The sequence below is a fragment of the Phlebotomus argentipes genome, unplaced genomic scaffold (assembly GCF_947086385.1).
Source record: "Phlebotomus argentipes unplaced genomic scaffold, Phlebotomus argentipes genome assembly contig_6, whole genome shotgun sequence".
NCBI classification, from domain to species: domain Eukaryota; kingdom Metazoa; phylum Arthropoda; class Insecta; order Diptera; family Psychodidae; genus Phlebotomus; species Phlebotomus argentipes.
In genome coordinates this window covers 331,367-351,889 of record NW_026776145.1, presented here as the reverse complement: position 1 = coordinate 351,889, position 20,523 = coordinate 331,367, and the positions used below count along the sequence as shown (strand labels likewise).

At 38.1% G+C, this 20,523-nt stretch overlaps 3 protein-coding genes across 9 annotated transcripts; 2 read left to right on the top strand and 1 right to left on the bottom strand.

The window, feature by feature from the left end:
* Window positions 1–42: 42 nt before the first annotated feature.
* On the top strand, window positions 43–17,495 carry LOC132265635 (zinc finger protein ZFP2-like). Of its 7 annotated transcripts, none has more exons than XR_009468591.1 (14): window positions 43–198; window positions 9,541–9,995; window positions 10,085–10,324; window positions 10,403–10,547; window positions 11,322–11,402; window positions 12,348–12,527; window positions 12,930–13,100; window positions 13,806–13,831; window positions 13,911–14,055; window positions 14,281–14,350; window positions 14,424–14,585; window positions 14,795–14,941; window positions 15,060–15,226; window positions 15,295–15,410. XR_009468591.1 is itself a non-coding variant. In XM_059766378.1 (14 exons), the coding sequence occupies exons 2-14, from the start codon at window positions 9,777–9,779 to the stop codon at window positions 15,520–15,522; spliced, it is 1,992 nt and encodes a 663-aa protein (XP_059622361.1). In that variant the 5' UTR covers window positions 43–198; window positions 9,541–9,776; the 3' UTR covers window positions 15,523–17,495. The 7 variants fall into 7 exon arrangements, 6 of the variants coding, with proteins under 6 accessions (XP_059622361.1, XP_059622368.1, XP_059622387.1 ...); XM_059766378.1 differs by having other exon boundaries at window positions 15,049–15,226; window positions 15,295–17,495; XM_059766385.1 differs by lacking the exon at window positions 11,322–11,402 and having other exon boundaries at window positions 15,049–15,226; window positions 15,295–17,495.
* On the bottom strand, window positions 16,581–20,520 carry LOC132265674 (actin-related protein 5). The gene is made up of 4 exons (XM_059766435.1): window positions 20,399–20,520; window positions 20,008–20,340; window positions 18,841–19,946; window positions 16,581–17,929 (listed from the first exon to the last, which is right to left on the bottom strand). Exons 1-4 carry the CDS (start codon window positions 20,499–20,501, stop codon window positions 17,492–17,494), a joined length of 1,980 nt encoding a protein of 659 aa, XP_059622418.1. The 5' UTR covers window positions 20,502–20,520; the 3' UTR covers window positions 16,581–17,491.
* Window positions 17,840–18,849, top strand: LOC132265685 (NADH dehydrogenase [ubiquinone] 1 alpha subcomplex assembly factor 3). Its single transcript, XM_059766446.1, has 3 exons — window positions 17,840–18,156; window positions 18,216–18,321; window positions 18,384–18,849. Exons 1-3 carry the CDS (start codon window positions 18,077–18,079, stop codon window positions 18,792–18,794), a joined length of 597 nt encoding a protein of 198 aa, XP_059622429.1. The 5' UTR covers window positions 17,840–18,076; the 3' UTR covers window positions 18,795–18,849.
* Window positions 20,521–20,523: the final 3 nt, after the last annotated feature.

Here is a 20,523-nt window from a genome sequence, read left to right as displayed (position 1 = left end):
AACACGAATGAAATGCGGAAACGTAGAAGAAATGCAGCCATCTTTGACATTCTGTTTCGGCGACGAGCTGCGAGTGTGCAAGAAATGGGAAAAAACGCTAGTTATATGTATATTTTTGTGATAATTTGTGATTAGTTCCGTAGTGTATTAATAATAGCATATGTGCGCATTAATTGCATAGTGTCACGTGTGTTGTTTGTAAGTATATTCTGTGCTTGAAAATATGCTCTTGTTTTTCTACCAAGCCGATTTCGCTTCCATTTGGCTCTCCTCACCCACCGCACAAAGTCTCTATTTATGTCGTGTATTTTGCATTATCCAGACGGATTTCGCATTATATTAGACTTTCAGTTCTTGGTGCTCTAGATTGAAAGTATTTGGAGTGAACACGATGGACAGAGGGTGGTGAAAATGGGGTCTATTGGCGTGGTGTAACCTCATTGATTCTTCTTCCCGGATAAAAGTGCAAAGCCGAGACAATTGGCAGATTTTTTTTAATTCAAAATTGGCTCTTGCAAAAAATGCATGTGCGTGTATAGGTTGAGACGGCAACTGACTAGGCAGAGGGGTCCACCGTGGCGATGCGACCGAGTGGCAGAAATGGAGATAAATCGATTCTGCATCTTGAGACGAGCACAAGAATGCTTTAATTAATTTCTCTAATTTGCCCGCTCTTGCTCGCTCTGAGCGGTGCCTGGATTAATTGCGGGAGGGTTGGCGAAGGCTGAGTATTTTCTGTGAGGAGCGATGGAGCCCTTCGGTCGGGCGAAGGGCATCCCATATCTCGAGGGTGGCGGAAAAGAGTTGAAATGACTTAATTACTGGCGGGCAAGTTACGCTGGGCGTTGGGTAGGACAGAGACGGCGAGAGATTGATATTGATTTTCACAGGTTGAGAGGAATGAGAGAGTGCCCTCCTTCCCGGGAGCGGTGGGTTGGCTGACGAGTCCCGAGACGGAAGGAGAGCGCCCGAGGGTTAGGGAATTCAATTAAAAATTTACACCGAGGGGCCTGCGGGTCGTGGGATTTAAATCGTCTTGATGCCATCCTCACAATTCTCAATTTTCTTTGTCACGGCGTTCTGCCTCTTCACGTAGAACCCATTAGAATTTCTGATTAGACTGGAAGAAATTTCTTCGTCGCCTCTTTTTTCTGCGCCCAGCACGAAATGGGAGGTATATCAGGCGGGTGAGGAGGAGGCATAAGACGATGAGGACAAAGTCGTGACATGGTGTGAGAAATTGCGAAAGACAGAGAAGAAGATTGAGGGAGAAGAGAAGTGATGGAGAGAGAGAGAGATTGGGGTTGAGGAGTGAGTGCTTGTTATTTCGGCAGATGACGCTCCTACCCATGGTTTTATGCAGATTCTTGGGAGAAAATCGATTTGGAGCGCGATGGGAAATGCCTTGCGCTTCCCGTAATTCAACATCCGCCAGTCAGGATGGTGTCACTTCACCACCCACCCTGCCCTTCCTGACCACACGCGCGTCCCTTTTGCCACCCTGTGTGGCAGCAGGGAGCCGCAGTTGCCAAATAAATGTAGCTGCTGGATGTGGACCAAAAACCGTTGATCCCAATTGAAAATAAATCCACAGAGGGAAAAAGTTCACAGGACGGAAATCCCTCACCGTAACTCAATCATAGAATGCTCCCCATCAATATCAGCTCCAATGGAGTGTTGGTGAGATAGACTGAAAAAACAATACACGCCTGAAGAATAAGGCTCGTGATTAAAAATCAATCTCCACTCTCAGGGAGGTCGACAGACAGGCATACATATAACAGCATAAGGGGTTCATCAATATAGATACATACATGACAAAGGATGCTTTTTCTTTATAATAATTATATTAATAGAGAAATAAATTTACCACCATGTGGGTCAATTTTGTGCCACTTAATGATTAATTGCATGGGAATTTGATTGACAATTAAGCTGAAGTATTTCACAAATTCTATGCATGCTCTCGAAATGCCCAGCATTCCAAGAACACTCTCTCCCTTGCGGCTGCTGAATATTCTGAGTTTATAACATTTATATAATCATTTTCACTGAAGCTTGAGTGGTGACATTGCAAAATACCGACGTCGAGAATGAAATGCTTAAAGTTCTATGAATTGTCATACATAATTTTTCAACAATTTTCCATTTACGTGGATTAAATGCAGTTTTCTGAATTCATAAAAATTTGAGTAAGGTATTGGATGAGTATTTGGCTAAAGTATGTTTATCATATAGGAAGTCTTTGATAACTTTTGAAAATTGCTATTTTATCACATTCAATATCAAATACATTTACCACATTTACTTTGCGATCTTTCTAATAGAGAACTGACATTTTCGTACCAGGAAGATGATTTTACTCTATAATATTACCGTTTATCCTCAGCATTGCTATACTTTGCATCAATCGTGAATTTTTCTAAACACATGAACCCCTTGAGTGATAGGTCGATTTGTCGAAGTTCACTCAAAAGGTTAGCTCGAGATGGGAAAATAGTGAATGTGTGGAGATTTTCAATTTACGAGTTAGCATCAGTGAGTCTATTTCCTCTGCCTGATAGGCAGGAAAATTGTGTGAGGATTTTTAGTGTTAGTTTATGGCCCGGGGTAATCAAACGAGATTTCCTTTGCAGTTGACTCTGTGCGTGGTATCCTTGAGTTCATCCTCTGTGCGGTGTCCAATGTGAATTTTAATGGTTCAATTAAGTGCTGTGTCTTCAAATTCACAACATTCATCGGGATTTTTTTTTATATCTCTCAAGTGAGAGTGTATGTATAGATTCGATGAGAGCCACGGTTAATCTAAAAATAATCCACTCAAAGGCAGAGTCGCATCGATAAATTCTCACATGTGACCTCAGGAGATGGGGCACTTCACGAAAAAGGATTTTGAACACGGTTCTGAGTGAGACAGAGAGAGGAAGAAAACAGATTCATTCACATGTTTCGGGGGAAATCTACATACCTACAATCTCTTTCTGCTACATATACTATGTGTTCGGCATCAACCGACATATAAAATATGTACAAGCAGAGGCAAAACGTAATATCAGTTCATACGTATAACAGACGCTACATGAACTTTTGTTTACATCAAGTATAGAATCTGTTGTGTATACTTATTTGACTTTCAGTCATTTCATTGAGAAAACAGTATCGGACATGACGTATTTTTAACTGTCTCTTATGTATAGGAAAAAGCTTCTCCAATACTATCCTTGTGTATTTGTATGGTTGTAAAATTATGCTATAATTGTTGGTGCGATTGAGTGCGTGGGTAAAGGTAGAGTGTGGACTTGTGGTGATGAAATATGTGGCCAAACTGGGTGGTCAATGATCTCTAGAGAGACACAACAGAGTGGGTGTGAAAATGTTCGAAAATTTAATAATAATCACCACCATTGACTGGCTTCAACCTGTTTCGAAGTATTTAATTCATTTTTTAAAAGTTGATTGATGACATTCTTTGCAACTTATCAAGTCTTTCAATTATTATGTAGGTATCTGTAGAGTTTGTATTGAAATAAAACATTATTTGAAATGAAATATTGTGGGTTAGTGCAAAGAACTCTCTAATTTTTTTTATTTCTAGTAAGGTAGTTTCATTGTTCTTTTTGCATTTTTTTGTTTATTCGAAAACCAGAAATTGTAAAAAGTCATAGAAAGAATTTTTTGTTTGCATCTTTGAGGGAAGAAAACTGTTGGAATTTGTTCAACGACCCAATATGAAATCCATATAAATTGTCCACTTGAGTTCTGTGGGAAATCCACTCAGGGATGGTCGATGGAGCGGGAAATGAAGAGAAATGGGTGAGGTAGTTGTCTTTGACTACCAGTCCCTTTCTGGAAAAGTTTCTCGCTCGAGACTATGTTCGTGTGTGTGTGTGTGTATGTGTGTGTGTGTGAGGAAGATTTCCTCATCGCTCTTTCTCATTCTCGCTATTGCTCTGCAAAAGCATTGCTAGACGCGCATGCCCTAGCCATTAATCCATAACATTGCCCCCGTAAAACTCTTTTGTTTTAGCAAGAATTGCTTTTTGGACGTTTGAATTTTTCCACCCAACTCACGGGGTGGCGGCGGTGCTTAAGCCGTGCGGTGGGACGAAGCTGGTCAGAGATTTATGGGTGGCAGTGCGATGGAGCGATAAAGAAATGAAATGAATGTGTGATGAGGGGTGGGTTATGGGTAGAAAAGGAAATGGAGTCAGGATATTTTCCTGTCTTCTCTCCTCCGTCTCTAGGGTCAGGAAGAAAAAGTGTCAGAGGCGAAAATATTGAGGAAAAGCTTTTCCTTTCTGCTCAAAAATTAATGAATAAGAAGTTCATGTCCTCTACAATGGCCTATCCTCTGTTTCATTTTTAATTACGCAATTCCTTCACCGACACTCGATGTGGATGAATAATAGAGAATTTTCACAGGAACGACGAAAAAAGCAATTACGTGAACCGTCAATTCAAAAATATTCCCTCTTGTGACATTTTCGTGACTCGTTGTGTGTACGGATTTCCTTAGGTTTTCCCCTGGTCCATGGAGCATCACGGCTTTTTCATTGCTGTGTTGTTGGCAGGGGGATACGAGGTGACGACGGGTGCGTAAATGTTAAACGTGATCGACGCAGAGATTCATCCAATTTCTCGAAATCTCTCGAGTGTCACTTCGCCTCACCTCCCCCATGGCCCATTGAGGTTTGCAAAAGTGGGGTTCATGGTGAAAATTCCCTTCGGCTAGACTCTAGTTTTCTCTCTTTTTTGCCCATGTGTCTGGACAGCCAGTGAATGGAAATGTCTTCTTGCGCTGGTGGTTGTCTCTCCTGCGTGTGTGCGAGAAAATGGTAGGAAGAAGAGTGCTTCAATTGGTGTTCGTCACTTTGGGATGTGGAAGACCGGAAGGTGGCAATTCGTCCCTTTTCCCATTTTCCCGCACACAAACTCACAACCAATACGCCGAAGAAAATGGTTCTGGTGGTGCCTGAAGGCAGTGGGAGCGAGGGATAGGCTTTTTGCGAAATAGGGAGAAAATTGCTGAAAGTTGTGAGCAAAAATCTCTGATTGCTTTCCTTGTTCGCTTAAAATTGTTGGTGAATTGAAAATCGTGTGCATAATTTCCTGCAATATTCTCTTGCCTTTCGTGCTCAATGCAAATTTCCTGCCACATTGATTTCTATAGAGTTCATTACAAGTGTGAGAGGGGTTTTAATGGGCTTTTTATCTCCTCAATCGTGCCTATGGCATCCTATCAAGATGGCACTTGAGGTCAAGTTGGAAATCCTTGAATATATTTCCGTTTTTCCACTTTTCCACCGTTGTTTTGTCTTTACACATTTGTAACTTTGTTAAAACTCTATCTAGAATGTGTTTTATTTTCTAAGAATTTCCAACAATATATTAATAAACTCTACAACATTGTACTATAGATTAATGTGGTTTAATCTAAGTTTCATAAAAGAATTGTAAAAAAGGTGTGCTAATTAAAAGTTTTTTGAGTTGTTCCGATTTGTAATGGCATTGGAATTGAGAAAATGTGTGTCTCTGTAAGCGCATATTTTTGGTAAGAATTGAGACAGGACTAAAGTAACGCGATTGTCGTCCACCCATCATTGGGAGCATCATCGTCATTGGGCGGCCAGGAGCGAAAGACATCGTCTAAAGGAAGTGTGCGTTCTATCTTTCTCTCCTTCGCTCCCGAAGCATTCACACCCGAAGTAGCATCACATAGTTGATGATGACTGTGGAAGTCAGTGGCAGAGCAGCCCCTATACTTGGTTGGTGGTGGATTGTGAGCTTTTCTTTCACTTGTGCACGAAACACCGCCATATTTATACACACATCATACCTAAGGTGTAGTGAGGAATTCTATAGAGATTCTCGTCTTTTTGGAATTCCAATCATTCTAGAGTGGGATATATTAAAGGATTATTTTTTTATATAAAGAAAAAAGTTGATTGTGAAAACGGAACTAAAGGAGAGCAAGAGAGAAGGAGAGAGAGAGAGAGAGGTAGTTAAAAATATAAGCACAAGCACACGAGTTGTTTCTTTAAGATATCGGTGGTACCCCAGTTTTTTCCTGCACCCATCTCCATTCATGTCAGACTACTGTTTCTAAATAGGAAGAGATTCTTTCACAGTGCAAGCATATTGTGTGGTATATACAGGAAAGCATAAAAGTTGTATCATTACATATGTTTATGGTTATTTACATTTTATTCCCCATTCATGTGGAGGAGAGCTTGTCTACATGTGACGAAGGATATAGTTATGCGTATATACTTACATATATGTTTTTCATGTGAGATCCAACGCTTAAATACAGTATGAGAGGTGTATTTATATATTTTGTGTTAAGGTCCCTCTGTGTTTAGTCTGAAATGAAGATATGATTGCAATGGGGTTGTCAGAAGAAGAGGATAGGACACGATAAAAGGACGATCTGTGCGCGTCGCGTTCTACATAAACTTATGCTACCGTCTCATGTACGTAGATAAACATGTGTAATGTATAGTGGGTGATATTTATATATACAAAGAGAGCGAGAGAGAGAAAATGTCGGTGTGCTTGAAAACATGTGTTTTATCATCAGTCAGACATTGGGATAGTCTTTTCGTTGTTGGATGCTCTCTCGTGGAATTGGTGAAAGTGAAATTTACTGTATAATGTCTCTGACTTGCAATTTATTTTGTATGAGGTACACTCTCGTGAGACATCTTCTTAAAGAAACTCCTCCATTCCGAGTGACCCCTAAGGTGAGAACAATCTGAGACGGCGAAGAGAGTATGGGATGCGAATGATTGGGTGCGCGGAAAAGGAGACCTATTCGTACAGAGTGTGTTGGGGTTATTGATTAGTTTTGATTAAAGCTTTGGGTGTTAGTGATGCGCTACTCAAGGAAGGGATGACGAAAGAAAGCCAAGGAATATTAACTCGATGAAAAATTCTTTGTGGTGTGAAGATGAATCTCATTTGGTGGTGAAAAAAAGGAAGAGACTTCTTGTGATATTAGTTTTCAGGTTTGTGCACGCAAAAAATGCCATCCATCCAACTGGTTTTTATATTAATTTGCGCTACACATCTCAGCTCAGAGGTAAACGCGGCGGTGAAAAATGTGGGGTTGGAATGTGATGGCCTGCCTTTGATGAGCGAAGAAAGAGACCAAGAGTTGGAAGAAGTATCGAAAGAAGCGAAATTGCCAGAGTGAAGTGGATTCTGGCTGGCGGATATATTTTGATAGAGAAGTGGGAATAGAAGTACTGAGCAGGTTGGGGCGGGGCAGAGGTGTGGAAGAAGAAGAGAAATTTATTGATCTGTTACTGTAGCGTCCTCTGACTTTGCTGTTGTCATCGCTGCTGGTATTTCCTTCTGTATAAAATTCTCTGATCCGTTTTTCTGTCGCCGCATTTTCTTTCTTATTTCATTTTTTTCTTTCTTCCCAGAACTTAACAATTGGCAGCTCTGGGATCTTTTTCAAGTCTTATTCTTCTTCCCTTCTGATCTTTAGGGCTTCGTTTCTCATGTCAATTTCTTACCAGTAGAGAGAGTATTTTATTTTTCTCCCCGGAGGCTTTTTCTTTTTGATGCCGTTGATTTTCATGACTCATCTTAAATTCCTCTGAGAGATTTTGCGAGAAGCTGGATTTGCTGCTGTGGCTCAAGTCAGTGGATGAAAAAGTGGAAGGAAGAGAGATAAAAAAAGAACGAAGATCCAATCAACGAGTTCTTGAAGTTTCTTGTTCCTTTTTACTCAATTCTCTCTTTTTCTTCCCCTCGAGTCAAGTCATCAAATGTGGTAAAGTGTAATTAAGTTCAGACACCATAGTCATTTTCACTGAGGAGACTTCTTACATGGCTGTATTGCGAAGTAATCTACATATGAAATGTGTAATCATAGATAAATTTCTGACTTAGAAATATTTTAGAAGAAAATCCCAATCAATACGTATTGTAAAGTCATTCGTCTAAAATGTTAATAGGTATATTCATGGAAGCAAAGTAGTGTGCTCAGTACTAGGATAATAGATGGATGTAAATGTTTATTGTGTGTTGAAGAATGAATCAATGACATATTAAATGTAAATATACCTATGTCGTAAGGAGAATGGGAAACAGTCATGACCAACTCAAGAAAGTTTGAGTTGTACAGATGAAGAGGAAAGACCTCTCCTTCCCCTTGACTTAAAGTCCCACATACAGCATTGTGAACATGATGACGGCATAATATACATACTTTCACTTATTCTCATTGCCTCGACATATATAACATGCATATTGTATGTACAGCAACCAGGCAGCGATATATTTCCCTATAATAGAAGCGAGAAAGAGATACACATGATTCCGATGCTTGTACACATTCTATCTATGGTGGATGTTAATACACGTATTGCTATATGTATACTGATATAGCGTTCGTTCATCTCCCACATAGTCCTTACACTCGTGTGTATGCATGAATTTTTGAGAGATTTGGTTGGAGGGATTGAGTCAAAGAATCCCTAAGTGGCTAATAGTGTTTATAGATCATTTATCTCTTTACCTTCTTGTGAGATTATATAATTTTTAACTTTGGTCTTTATAGTAGAAAGTTTTTTTTTTAATATAAGAAAAAAGAAATGAAGGATGTAACAGCTATGCATGACTCTTTAAAAGTATTAATCAAAGAAAGAATAATGTGCGAATTTGGATAATTTTCTTATAAATTGTCCCTCCATTTGCGCGTCTGTCCGTGGCGGCATTTTCGAAGGCGACGCCCTCGATTAACCACTTGAATGCCTCTCTTCTTGACTGTGCAAATTTTGGTAAAATGTGGAGTTGCGCCACTGTGACAGCAGAAGCGGGGGAAAAGTATGGGTGAAGCTTTAGAGCTCGGTAAAAGGGCGAGAGCGCAGTGTACGCAGGGTTGGGCATAGGGCTGTGTCTCGATGGTGCTGTTTGATGACGCACTGAAAGAACAAGAGAGCACCTCGGTGTCTGTCGACACATTTGTTCTCTATTGGAATGTACATACATATTCTGACGGTGTGCTCCAACAGATGACGATATTGATGATGATGATATGCGCCTCTATATAGCGGTACATTAACAACCCAGCCAGACGACCTTGGCATGTAATACAATATTTATATATAATGTAAGCAAACATCACATAATATTATTCAATATAGCATTCATACACATTATACCGTATATGCTTTGTTGCTATATACGCGCGTATGTTCAGTAGAATAGGAAGTAAGAAGATGGAATACGATTATCCAGACGACTTTATGTTTCGTCTTTAGTATTATTGTTCACATATATCAGAATCTTTTCAGATTCAAGTTCAGCTGCATTTTTTTTACTACGTAATATGATGAGATGAATTTATGTTTTCTCTTTGAAACCCCTGAAAATGCATGATTTATTTGTTCACATTATTCAGATGAAAGGATCAAATCGAATTGAAGAAGAGAAAAGGAAATTATCGCATTTTAGTTAATCTTTTATTTAATAGTTATGTAACTCTGATTCAAATGCGAATTCTCAACAACAATTCCTCTCTTTCAGGTACTCCAGTCACTTAAAACATCTGCGGTCATAAACCACCGAGTGAGGGAGTCGAGTGACATTGAAGAGGCACAAAGAAGAATCGATAATAATTTTTGGCAAATAGATGAGAAAGTGGTTTGAAATGTGAAGATAATTTTGGAGAAAGGGGAGTGTGAGATTAAGTGATTTTCTGTGGTAGTGGGCAAGAAAACAGCCTCAAAATTAGTTTTCCCGCCCATTGGGGGGTCGGGCGTATGCCTGTGCCCCCGACCAGCGATCTGTTGGCTACCATAACAATGTTCGAGCAACAGATCAAAGCTGAGCCGATGGGTTTCTACTCAACTTGTCCGCCACCGCCGCAAATGGGCCAACCTTTACCACCGCGATCTGTGGAGCAGGGCAATGAGCAGACCGTAATCACCATGCAGGATGACAAAGATAATAATTCCATGCAACCGCAATCATTAATTGTGGTGAGAAAGAATGATAAAGCGAGTGATATGCATGTTGCAATTTGCTTGTGAAATGTCCCATTTAATATGTCTTTCTCTGACCATTGCAGCCTCAGCCGCCAGATACACCAATGTCTAATGTTTCGGACGTTGCGAAGCCAGAATTGTCGCAATCCAGCTCACATGGGATGCCACATGCAATGTCCGGACAGTCTAACGCATCCGCCGGAACACACACGTCACGTAGCAAACCACAGGCGTGCAAAGTGTGTGGTAAAATGCTTTCATCTGCTAGCAGTTATTATGTCCACATGAAGCTGCATTCTGGGACTAAACCTTTTCAGTGCACGGTATGTTGTTGTAATCGCCACACGAAGAGTGATTGTCAGTGGTTGGTTTAATTATAACATGTGCTGTCTGGTTTATAGGTGTGCGAGGCAGCGTTCTGTCGAAAGCCCTACTTGGAGGTGCATATGAGGACGCATACAGGCGAAAGACCGTTCCAGTGTGATCTATGTATGAAAAGATTCTCCCAGAAATCGTCACTGAACACGCATAAAAGAATTCACACAGGTGAGAGTCTACTGCAAGATTTTGTAATTTGCACATTGAAATCTAAATTTGACTGATTAGGTGGATTTATTAAAGGGATTTAGTGATATACTATGAGGATACAATGTATTCTTTCGATGATAGAATTAGATTATATCGTGAAAAATTGTGGCTTCAGAGTTTTAAAAGAGTACTCCTATATTGCCTATATTCTATTTTGTTTCATTTTTTCCCAGCCGCACTTTGATAATTTATGTTCTGTATTTATTTAGTTGCCTTTTGGTTTATGTTGGTAAAAGAAGAATTTCTATCTCTGCCGCTAATAATTTTCCCTAATGAATATTCTATACAAAGTCCGCAGGGGTTTTTTTTTGTACATTTTAGAGAGCGTGATATTATGTAACTTAATATATGCTCGATCCTGTATACTTTGTGTAAAGAAATCTATCTGTTCAGTGGACTGGAAAAATATTTTCTGTAATGTCAATTATATTTATCATTTTATTTAGCTAATTTAATTTTTGTTGTATACATATCACTTATAATTTCACAGTTTTTATGTGGAAAAGCAAAGAACTTTCTTGTTCATAAATTTATCTTCTTGTTATGAAGAGATTGGTAATAGTCTAAACAAGAGTGAAAATGATATTGAAGTGAATTTTTTAGATTATTTTTGCCACACTTTAAAGAAATCTTGAAATTATACACTTTCTATGATAGTTAATAGAGAGAATAATGATTTTTTTTTCTGCAAGTAATTCTCTGTATAATGATGATAATTGTGTGTATACTCAGGCGAGCGACCATTCAGGTGCCATTGCGGAAAAACCTTTACACAAAAGTGTGCACTCACATTGCACTCACGAATTCATACGGGTGCGTTGTCAATTTTGTTATTGTTCTATCATTTAGTTTTTCTTATATTCATCTTAAAACGTATTGAGATTTTCGATGAAATTTATTTATTTGATTGCAAAAATTCAGATATTTGAATTCTTTTTAGTAATTCTGATAGTAAATTAACCATGTTCTACATTTGTGAATAATATTGAATGTAATCAAGTAAATAAATTTCATATTTTTTGCTACTTAATGCTATATCTATATTTATGAGAGTTAAGAAATTTAATAATTTTTTTATTGATCAATTTTAAAATGAATTTTTAATGGAGGTCACCCAGTTGAATTATAATGAAGCTCTAAGTAAAATTTTGAGACTTTTTTAACGTTTCTACAGATTATCTAGCCGTTGTAGAAATTTTCCTTAAAACACCAGAGTCATTTTGAATTTTAAATATACTAGCAAGTTTTTTGATTAATTTTATATTGCCTAATTTTACCATTCTATGGTTTTGCTATAGTTATTCATATGAACTTATTCTTGAACCTCCGAACAGTCATATGTGCTCTTTTCGTATTCAATCGTGTTGTAAACAGCGGCCAAAATTATACGTTCATGAGAACCACATAAATATTCTTTTGACAAATCAATAAAAATTATTAAATTGCATGTGAAAATTGAATTTTACCGAATTTGCTATAATTTTGAGTTTTCTGAAGAAAAGAGTTGTGGTAGAATATGCATTGAAAATTGGCTTGATCAAAAATGTGAGAAAGCAATTTTCATTGCAATTATTATTGATATCTCAATATTGTGTTTTTTATATACATACATATATATTCTTTCTACTATCTGTTTTATTTGGCTGCCTTATTTTCTCTTTTTCAAAACGATTTTCTTTAAAATTTATGATTACAACAAATGAAATAAAAATAGGCACTTACAGTATTTTAATGGCCGCTGTTTATTACTTGTTCCAGGGTATTGGAGCATAAATAAGCCATTTAGCTGTGGAGAATGTCAGTCCTCGTTTACCAGGAAGCCGTATCTCGATATACATATGCGAATCCACACGGGTGAAAAACCATTTCAATGCGAAATCTGTTCTAAAAGGTTCACTCAGAAGTCGACACTGAACATTCACAAACGTATACATTCTGGTTAGTTTCCTCATTTTTTTATATTTTCTCTTTGTTTTCCCATTTTTGTTTTTGTACTGTTTGACAACGACATATGATTTTCTTTTTTGCATTGTCTAAGATTTGGTGTTGCCAAAGTTTTTTCTTTGTATAAAAAAAAAAAAGATTTGTGCGAAAATTTGTGGAGAGTTTGCCGTAAGGCAGAATATGTTTTCATTAGCAGATTTTTCTGTGATTAGGGTTAAAGATATATAATAATTGTAGAACTTTGTCAAGTATTGCTAATTTTCTTTAATAGTATTTACATATTTTTAATTTTTGATAGTATATTTCTTGTAATGTTATAATCATCTTGAGATGACCTTTTCTAAAATGTTGATTTCTCTTTCGGATCCTTTTTGTGGGCACCTTTGGACGGAGCAGTCCAGCTAAAGCCATATGAGTGTCAACAATGCCCGGCAAAATTTTCCCGGAAACCCTATTTGGATATCCATTATCGCACGCATACGGGCGAGCGCCCATTTGAATGTGAAGTGTGTTTAAAGAGGTTCAGTCAAAAGTCATCGTTAAACATCCACAAGACAATTCACACTGGTCAGTTCAATAACTCTATATTTGCTCATCTACCTTCTTTAATCTATCCTAAGATTTATTATCAGCTATGTATGTGCTATTTAGAAATTTATTTACTTTTAATTTTCTAAGAATACTTTCTTTGTTCTTATCTTCCTTTTGGGATATTGTTTGATATGTCTTCACGCTTGAAAGGTGTAATTTTGGATGATAAGAATTAGTTATAACCTTTACATTTACTATACCATTGGACTTCTCCTCAATCGAAGAGTTTCTTTTTATATATTTTTATATACATATGAGACTGTTCCACTGTGCCTTGCATAATTTTTTCTGTTCATTTTGTGGGTCAAGTTGTTTTATAATTTTGTATGTCAATTAATATTGGAAGTTTTTTTTATAGCAGAATGCGCATTGGAACGGTTTTTAGCCATTCTTCACAAAAGAGACAAATGCACGTAGCCATGTGCATTTTATTCATTTATCACGCTGAAAAATAATAGGAAGATTAAGGAAAAAAATCATAGAAAATATTCTTAAAACAAGTCAACGTCATAATTATTATTTATGTATATATTTATTTTTCAATATTTCATACAAAATTTATGATTCTGCAGTATTATTCATGCTATGCCTCAAATTATATACCTAAAGCACAACAGTATGGTTAATTTTTATTTTTAATGGTTCTTGTTCTCTTCTTATTTTTTCGGTCCGGGAATGTAGTGCAAGGACGACCTTTTCAATGCACGGTAGGTTTCAAGTTAATACACGCTCTTGAAGTATTCTATACTTGCTGAAAGATGTTCAAAACATACATTTTGTTCTTAGGAATGTCCGGCGGCGTTCTGTAGGAAACCATATTTGGACATTCACGTGAGAATTCACACGGGCGAGAAGCCATTTCTTTGTGACATATGTCTCAAGCGATTCACACAGAAATCATCACTAAATATTCATAAAAGGATTCACACTGGTTAGTTACGGTATCAATTCCTTTTTTTTTGTTTCTAAAATTTACTTTTCATCTGAATTTAATTTGGAAAGGCTAGTGGAACACGTTTTTTGCATTACTATAAGACATTGTAAATTTGACTAAAAGTTTTTCATTACTATTAACACAAATTTGATTGATTTTCTTAATTGAAGATTCTTCATAAGATCAAATGATAGTTGACTTTTTTCCCATTTTCCTTCTCAGGCGAACGTCCATACGCTTGTGATATATGTAATAAGACGTTTGCCGTAAAAAGCTATGTAACAGCACACAGGTAAAGATAATTTTTGTTTAATTTCCCGTTATGAACTGATAGATAATACTGAGTTCATTTTTTCGCCTTCCAGATGGTCTCATGTTTCTGAGAAACCTTTGAGCTGTGATCGGTGCTCCATGACATTTACGAGCAAAGCCCAGTTTGCCATACATATTAGAACTCACTCAGCGGGACAAAATTATGAGTGCAATATCTGTGGGAGAACATTCATAAGGGATAGTTACCTAATTCGGTGAGTAGTCGTGCAGCAAATATATATATATAGAATTGTTCAAACAAAAACATAGGATAGTGCTAAAATTTGGACATAAATTAATTTAAAAGTGAATTTGTGACAATGAAATATTTTCTCAATGGGTTTATTTTTTTGTAAATAAACACAATCTTACTTATACCTTTGATTGATATTTATTTTATATTCATCTTTATTTCTCATTTCAGACATCATAATCGTGTGCACAGAGAGAATCGCACCACGGCAAATAGTATTGCGACAATAAATAGTGTAGCAGCGGGTCACGTGGACGATGGTCAGTCATCAGGGAATGTGGACTTTGACTCGAACAATTCTCAAGTGTGTGATCTTAGGTGAGTGTCCTCTAACGTTTGTGGCGAAAGCAAGGAAGATGGAAACATCTTGTGGGGATTAGTCCCCATTTCCGTCGCCCAATAAGGTTAAATGTCTAATTGCTCAGGTATGTGTCAGAATTGCAACTGAACGCCTCACCAGCTGTATCTCAAATGTCTTCGCCTGGTATTCCCGCCGATCGAGTGATGATGAATGATCGTAGCAGTGCCATGACGGTGTTGAATGGAGCGCCGCCGAATGATCGCCATAGCAATGGGAGCAGCAATGGATCAGCTGGTCCAATGGTAACGAGATACAATCAAGACGATGCAAAGTATAATAGTGTTTTAGTAAATGCATATTTAAATTCCAGGATCATAGCATACAGCAGGAAAGAGCAGCAATACAGAGTCGAGTGCTGCAGGAGAGAGCACTTCAGGAGCGGGCCATCCAAGAGAGAGTTATGCAAGAGCGTGCTATGCAGGAGAGAGTCAACATGCACGCTCCCATTAGTATGTCTGGCCATGTGATGGCACACGACGCGACGCGTATTGACAAGAACGTGATGCCCGGAACTATTGCTAGTCCAGGACCTGTCTGATCATCGTAAACAGTCGAGAAAGAATCTACCCTATTCATTTGATGTCATATTCATGATCACCACATGCTCAGCGATAGAGCGAGTCGTTGCAATCGATTTTTAATTTTATTTTAGAAACCGTATACCTATCCTAAATCGATAAAGAACTGGAACATAATGACTAAACTATAGGAGTTTACACTAATAACAGATACTACGTCAGCAAAACAGCGTGTGACTCTCCATAAAGATCATATTTGCCCCCAATTTTACTTGTAATATTTTCTACAACAGAAAAAGTAGTGAGATCAGAAGTAGAAGTAATATAGAGAATTAGATGAGGAAAGAACCCTTGTTAGATCACTGTAACTTGAAAAGTTGACAGTATAATGTTCTGGGATGCTCATAGAAATGTGCTGAAGAGTTCGACTTTCTCTTAACCATTTTTTCCCCTTTAATTCCACAGCCTGTAAAGTGCTAGCATATGAAATTTTTTAAAGATTGTGTTGCTAAGTAGAAATGATGTTCCTTCTATTTTTAATTTCTCACGCTAAATCTTGATGTGATATTTCTTCCATTGTGACAATCATTGAAATTTACAACAAAACTTTTAAAAAGACTTTTATTTCGTACACTAACAAATCTAATTTATTTGTAATTTGGAGAAAGCGTTCTTGCATCCCTAGACACAAGATAAAGTAAATTGATATTTGTCACATTTAGCGAGTTCTAAGAAACGTGAAGAATCTAGAAAAAAAACACACTTACCACGAGAACAATAGAAAATTATAAAATTAATGTATGAGAAAGGACAAACTACTGTATTTAGATAGTTCCCAAATTTATACATACATACATACATATGTATCACTGTAATAATGTAAGGAAAAATTGTAGGCATTGAAGGCAAGTCGCTTAAAAAGTAATAGAAGAGAAAAGAAGTGAAAGAACAAAATTCTCTCATAAGATTCACAGGTATACTGAAAACTTGTAACTGATATTTTTGTATAAAATCATATACATGAGCCCCCTAAAATATCTCTTAATGATAACTTAAGGATAAACAAAAAACAATGCGCTCCAGTCAAAATTTTTATTTTATTTTTTTAAAATCAAAATTGTTTTTTTTTAAGAGAATTTATACAATTATTCAATCCATTTCGTTTTAGATGTGAGAATATAACGTGCCATTATTTTTTTATACTGATATAATTTATTTTTTGCTATTCTCCAAGTTTTTTTTTATCAAGTTTGTGAGATGCATAAAATTGGCAGCAAGTTCATTTGTTGAAAATAAATGACGTTGTAAGTTTTATGTTTATGTGAGGAAGGGTGAAGATGGAAAGTCATGAAAATGCCTTTTAAACTATAAAATCTTGTACAAAAAAGAGAAGAGGTGAAAACATGAAGAAGAGAAACAGCAAAATTCAATTGGAATACAAGACAGTAAATTTGTGCCATAACTTTTATTTATATGATAACTATTCACGAAATTATAGAAAAGGCGAATTTGTGAAAATTTGTTGCAATTTCAAAAAGTGAATATATATTGAGCATGAATGTACAGTGGCCACTTAGAATGCAAATAAAGAGATTATTTGATAATAACTTAGTGTAAAAAAAAATGTGTAGGGAAGCAGTGGCATAGATAATGATGAGAAGTAGCTCTAGATCCACAAGAAATAATCATAAAAAATAGAACGTACGGACTACGTAGAGACTTGAAATACGATCACCGTGAACAGAAACGGACAATGTTATTAATCTGCCATATCCGCTATATTTTGTGAGTGGAAAGATTCTGTAATTAGTTTCAGTGAATGAACGTCTCCCTTGTAATTTTTATTAGTTACTCAGTTCGAAAAATGTTTACACAAAACACACATCTTTTATACGCAACATTGTTCGAAACGAAGGGAGAAGGAAAACTTACAATAAAAAAAACTTGTATAAAGATAGATCATAAGGATGGTAATAAAAATCATTAACCCTAATCGTTCATCTCTATGACTGGAGCTGCTGGTGTGGGATAGTACTTGTTACTCGCCACGTGCTCCTTGAGATACTCTCCGCCAAATTCCTCGTATTCTCGTTTCGACACGCTCATCTTCATGAATGTATCCTGCCTGGCGAAGCTGCTCGCACCCAACCAAGCATCCAGGGTGGGATTGCTGGCCATCGTTATCTTATGTGGTGTCTGGAAGGGTCTCATTTCGAGCAACTCTCGCGAAAGTCGCTCTTCTAAGCCCGGAAACTTAGCACAACTGCCCGTGACGTAGACATTGTTGGCCAGAAGTAGCTGTTCTTCAGCTGGAAACAGCTTCAGAACAAAGTCAATTGTTTCCGCCAATCCAGCCTCAGTGCTTCCGATCATGCTGGGCTGAAAGAGTATCTCAGGTGCACGATGAATCTCAACACCGAGGTGCAACTGCAAGGAAATTCAAAATTTATTTCTTTTCTTGATGGCTCTCAATGGAATCACATATATTATAACCAAGAAGGGTTTAATGTGTTTGCACTTTCCGGAATTTACGTAACCTCACTTCATAGTTAGTTTGTCAGGGGTAACAAGAAAATGAACATTTTTGGGAGAGAAATAATGAAAAAGGTCGTCTCATTCGGCCCAAGATTATCTAAACAGTGTTCAGGAGCATTGTAAGTATTCTTCAGGACACAATAATGCGCAGAATATGTCATTAGTCATATAATTGCAGAATTTGCAGCCGGAATGGACACTCTTACGAAGGTGATGGGAAGACTACTATCAAGATCCTGAACAAAGAAGTGTCAGAAGGACTAATGATTAATGCATTCAGTCAAGTAATCAACTTATTTTCTGATAAAGAATAATAGTATTAACAACAGTCTGTTTAATTTCGCAGATTGGTTTTCGGCTAAACAATAGAATGAATGTCATTGGACCCATGGCAATCTTTCCACGGATTGCATTGTCCTGGAATGTCGGATCGTTTGAGGACATTAACGAGGAGAGTTTGAGTCTCTTCACCGTTCTAGAGCCAAAGATAGACATTCTTGTGGTTGGAGTAGGTGATGAAAAGATCACCCCTCAATTTTCCAAAAAAATTATGAATTTCATGAGATCCTCGAGGATTAACGTGGACGTTTTGAACACCGAACAGGCTTGCTCCACATTTAACTTTCTCAACTCAGAGGGTCGAGTGGTGGCGGGTGCTATAATACCTCCGCGCACGTTAAGATTCACTGATCACGACCGCTTCCATTCCGGAAAGCCCATCCTGCACGAAGGAAATACTTACGCTGAGGGGCCTTAGGGAGTAACAAATTAGTAAGATTGATCATAGAAATAAATTACTTTACCTGATGATACTCCGCGGTGCCACTGTGGGAATTTTGGGGTTCCTCGATGGTAAATGTGGGATCATGATGGCGCAATATTTCCTCATATTCCACTAGCTTCTCATTCTCCACTTCACTGTCCGAATCACCACCTTCGCGACTTATAGTCTTGTAGATATCCCAATCCTCATCGCGCATTCCGAAGTCGTCAGTGCCTTTCTCCTTTCTCGCCAGCAAAGAAATGATTCTCATGCGCTCTTGAGCAGCAGCTGTGTGCCGTTTAGCCAAATCTTGACGCCTCTGTCGGCGGGCTTGACGCTTATCTAGGAGAGTTTGTCTCTGCTGATTCACTTGTTTTACCCATTCTTCGACAGTGAGTCCCACTGGAGGATGTGGAACTTTGTCTTCAGCTGCTGTGGCTTGAGCGTGCGCCTCCTGTTGGGCTGCCATTCTCTGTTTTGTTCTCTCGACTTTCGAGGTGAGGGTTCGAATCATGTTGTGTAGCTCCCGGATGCCTTTCACCTGAAACTCCAGCAAAGCATAGTCGAATTCCTCTCTGTCTAAGCGATAGAGCTCCTTAATCTCCAAAAGTCGCGTTAGCAACTCCTCATCTTCAGCCTGCTGCTCCTCTCTTCGTCTCGCATTTAATTCCGTGAGGCGCCTAGCGAGATCTCGTTTCTTTTCCATTCTCTGTTCTGCAGTGAGAAGCCATGCGCTGATTCCAGTTTGGTTAAAGGGCAACTGGATCTTTCTCACATTCGGTTCATAAAACTCCATACTCGCCCAGTTTCTCAGCGTCTCAGAATAGTCGCAGGCAATTAAACAGTGCTCATGCAGGATTTCCTCTGCTCTCCGCAGGGTAATTGCATTTACATGGACTGGATACTTGAGCTGCAGTAGTCGGTGGAGGAACGCCAGCATATTGAATCCCCCAAGATTGATTCGACGCGTCTTGTCCGGCAGCACCAGACCCTTTGCTACTGGGGTGATGTGCGTGGTGTGATACCCAAGTGAGATAACAAGCGCATAGTCAACGTTAGGTTGATTTTGTCGCAAGCTGAAGAGTGAGTCCACACCGTAGCAAACCGATGGTACATCGTAACATTCAAATAATAGCTCAGACATCACTGAAAACAGATAAACAATCTAAAGTCAGCGAAGATCTTCTAAAGTTTTCCATTAACTCACTTTGTCTGCAACTGTTTGGGTTCACAAAGCATTCCGTCATCACGATTGGGTGCTCCACACGGCCTTCCGTATCTATTCCCAGGTGCTTGAAGATGTAGTCAAAGATCTGCTCCTGAATATGATAGTGAGTGACGACATTGCGATCAAATTGAGTCCTTAGTTGAAATCGAAGGGCTTCTATGTTAACAATATCATTTCCAATTTGCACAACTGGTGCAACCGGGACTTCTCCGTCTTTCTTATTCCGATCTTTTCGCGGCTTGGCTATCAGATTTCGAAAAACGAGAGTTGGCTGGTCATCGGAAGCCCATCCGGCGCGACATTGGTAGGATCCTGCAAGAAAGACTCCCGGCATAAGTAAATATGCGATTAGTTCAATCAAATTGCCTACCATTGTCAATCACCAAAGGAATATTTGTTCCCTTGTAGTCTGGTGAGTATTCGTGAACAATATCCGGCACGGTTTTGATGTCTTTAAGCGCAAAAATATTCATTTTTCACTTTTGCTTTTACACC

Bases quoted from the DNA above. Each gene is read 5' to 3' on its own strand.
- LOC132265635 (XM_059766378.1), top strand. From the start codon at position 9,777: ATGCCTGTGCCCCCGACCAGCGATCTGTTGGCTACCATAACAATGTTC. The intron at 10,548-11,321 runs GTGAGAGTCTAC...GTGTATACTCAG, and splicing joins GCATAAAAGAATTCACACAG to GCGAGCGACCATTCAGGTGC. The intron at 14,351-14,423 runs GTAAAGATAATT...TTCGCCTTCCAG, and splicing joins AGCTATGTAACAGCACACAG to ATGGTCTCATGTTTCTGAGA.
- LOC132265685 (XM_059766446.1), top strand. From the start codon at position 18,077: ATGAACATTTTTGGGAGAGAAATAATGAAAAAGGTCGTCTCATTCGGC. The intron at 18,157-18,215 runs GTAAGTATTCTT...ATATAATTGCAG, and splicing joins AAACAGTGTTCAGGAGCATT to AATTTGCAGCCGGAATGGAC. The intron at 18,322-18,383 runs GTAATCAACTTA...TTAATTTCGCAG, and splicing joins TGATTAATGCATTCAGTCAA to ATTGGTTTTCGGCTAAACAA.
- LOC132265674 (XM_059766435.1), bottom strand. From the start codon at position 20,501: ATGAATATTTTTGCGCTTAAAGACATCAAAACCGTGCCGGATATTGTT. The intron at 20,341-20,398 runs GTAGGCAATTTG...TCTTTCTTGCAG, and splicing joins TCCTTTGGTGATTGACAATG to GATCCTACCAATGTCGCGCC. The intron at 19,947-20,007 runs GTGAGTTAATGG...ATCTGTTTTCAG, and splicing joins CCCAAACAGTTGCAGACAAA to TGATGTCTGAGCTATTATTT.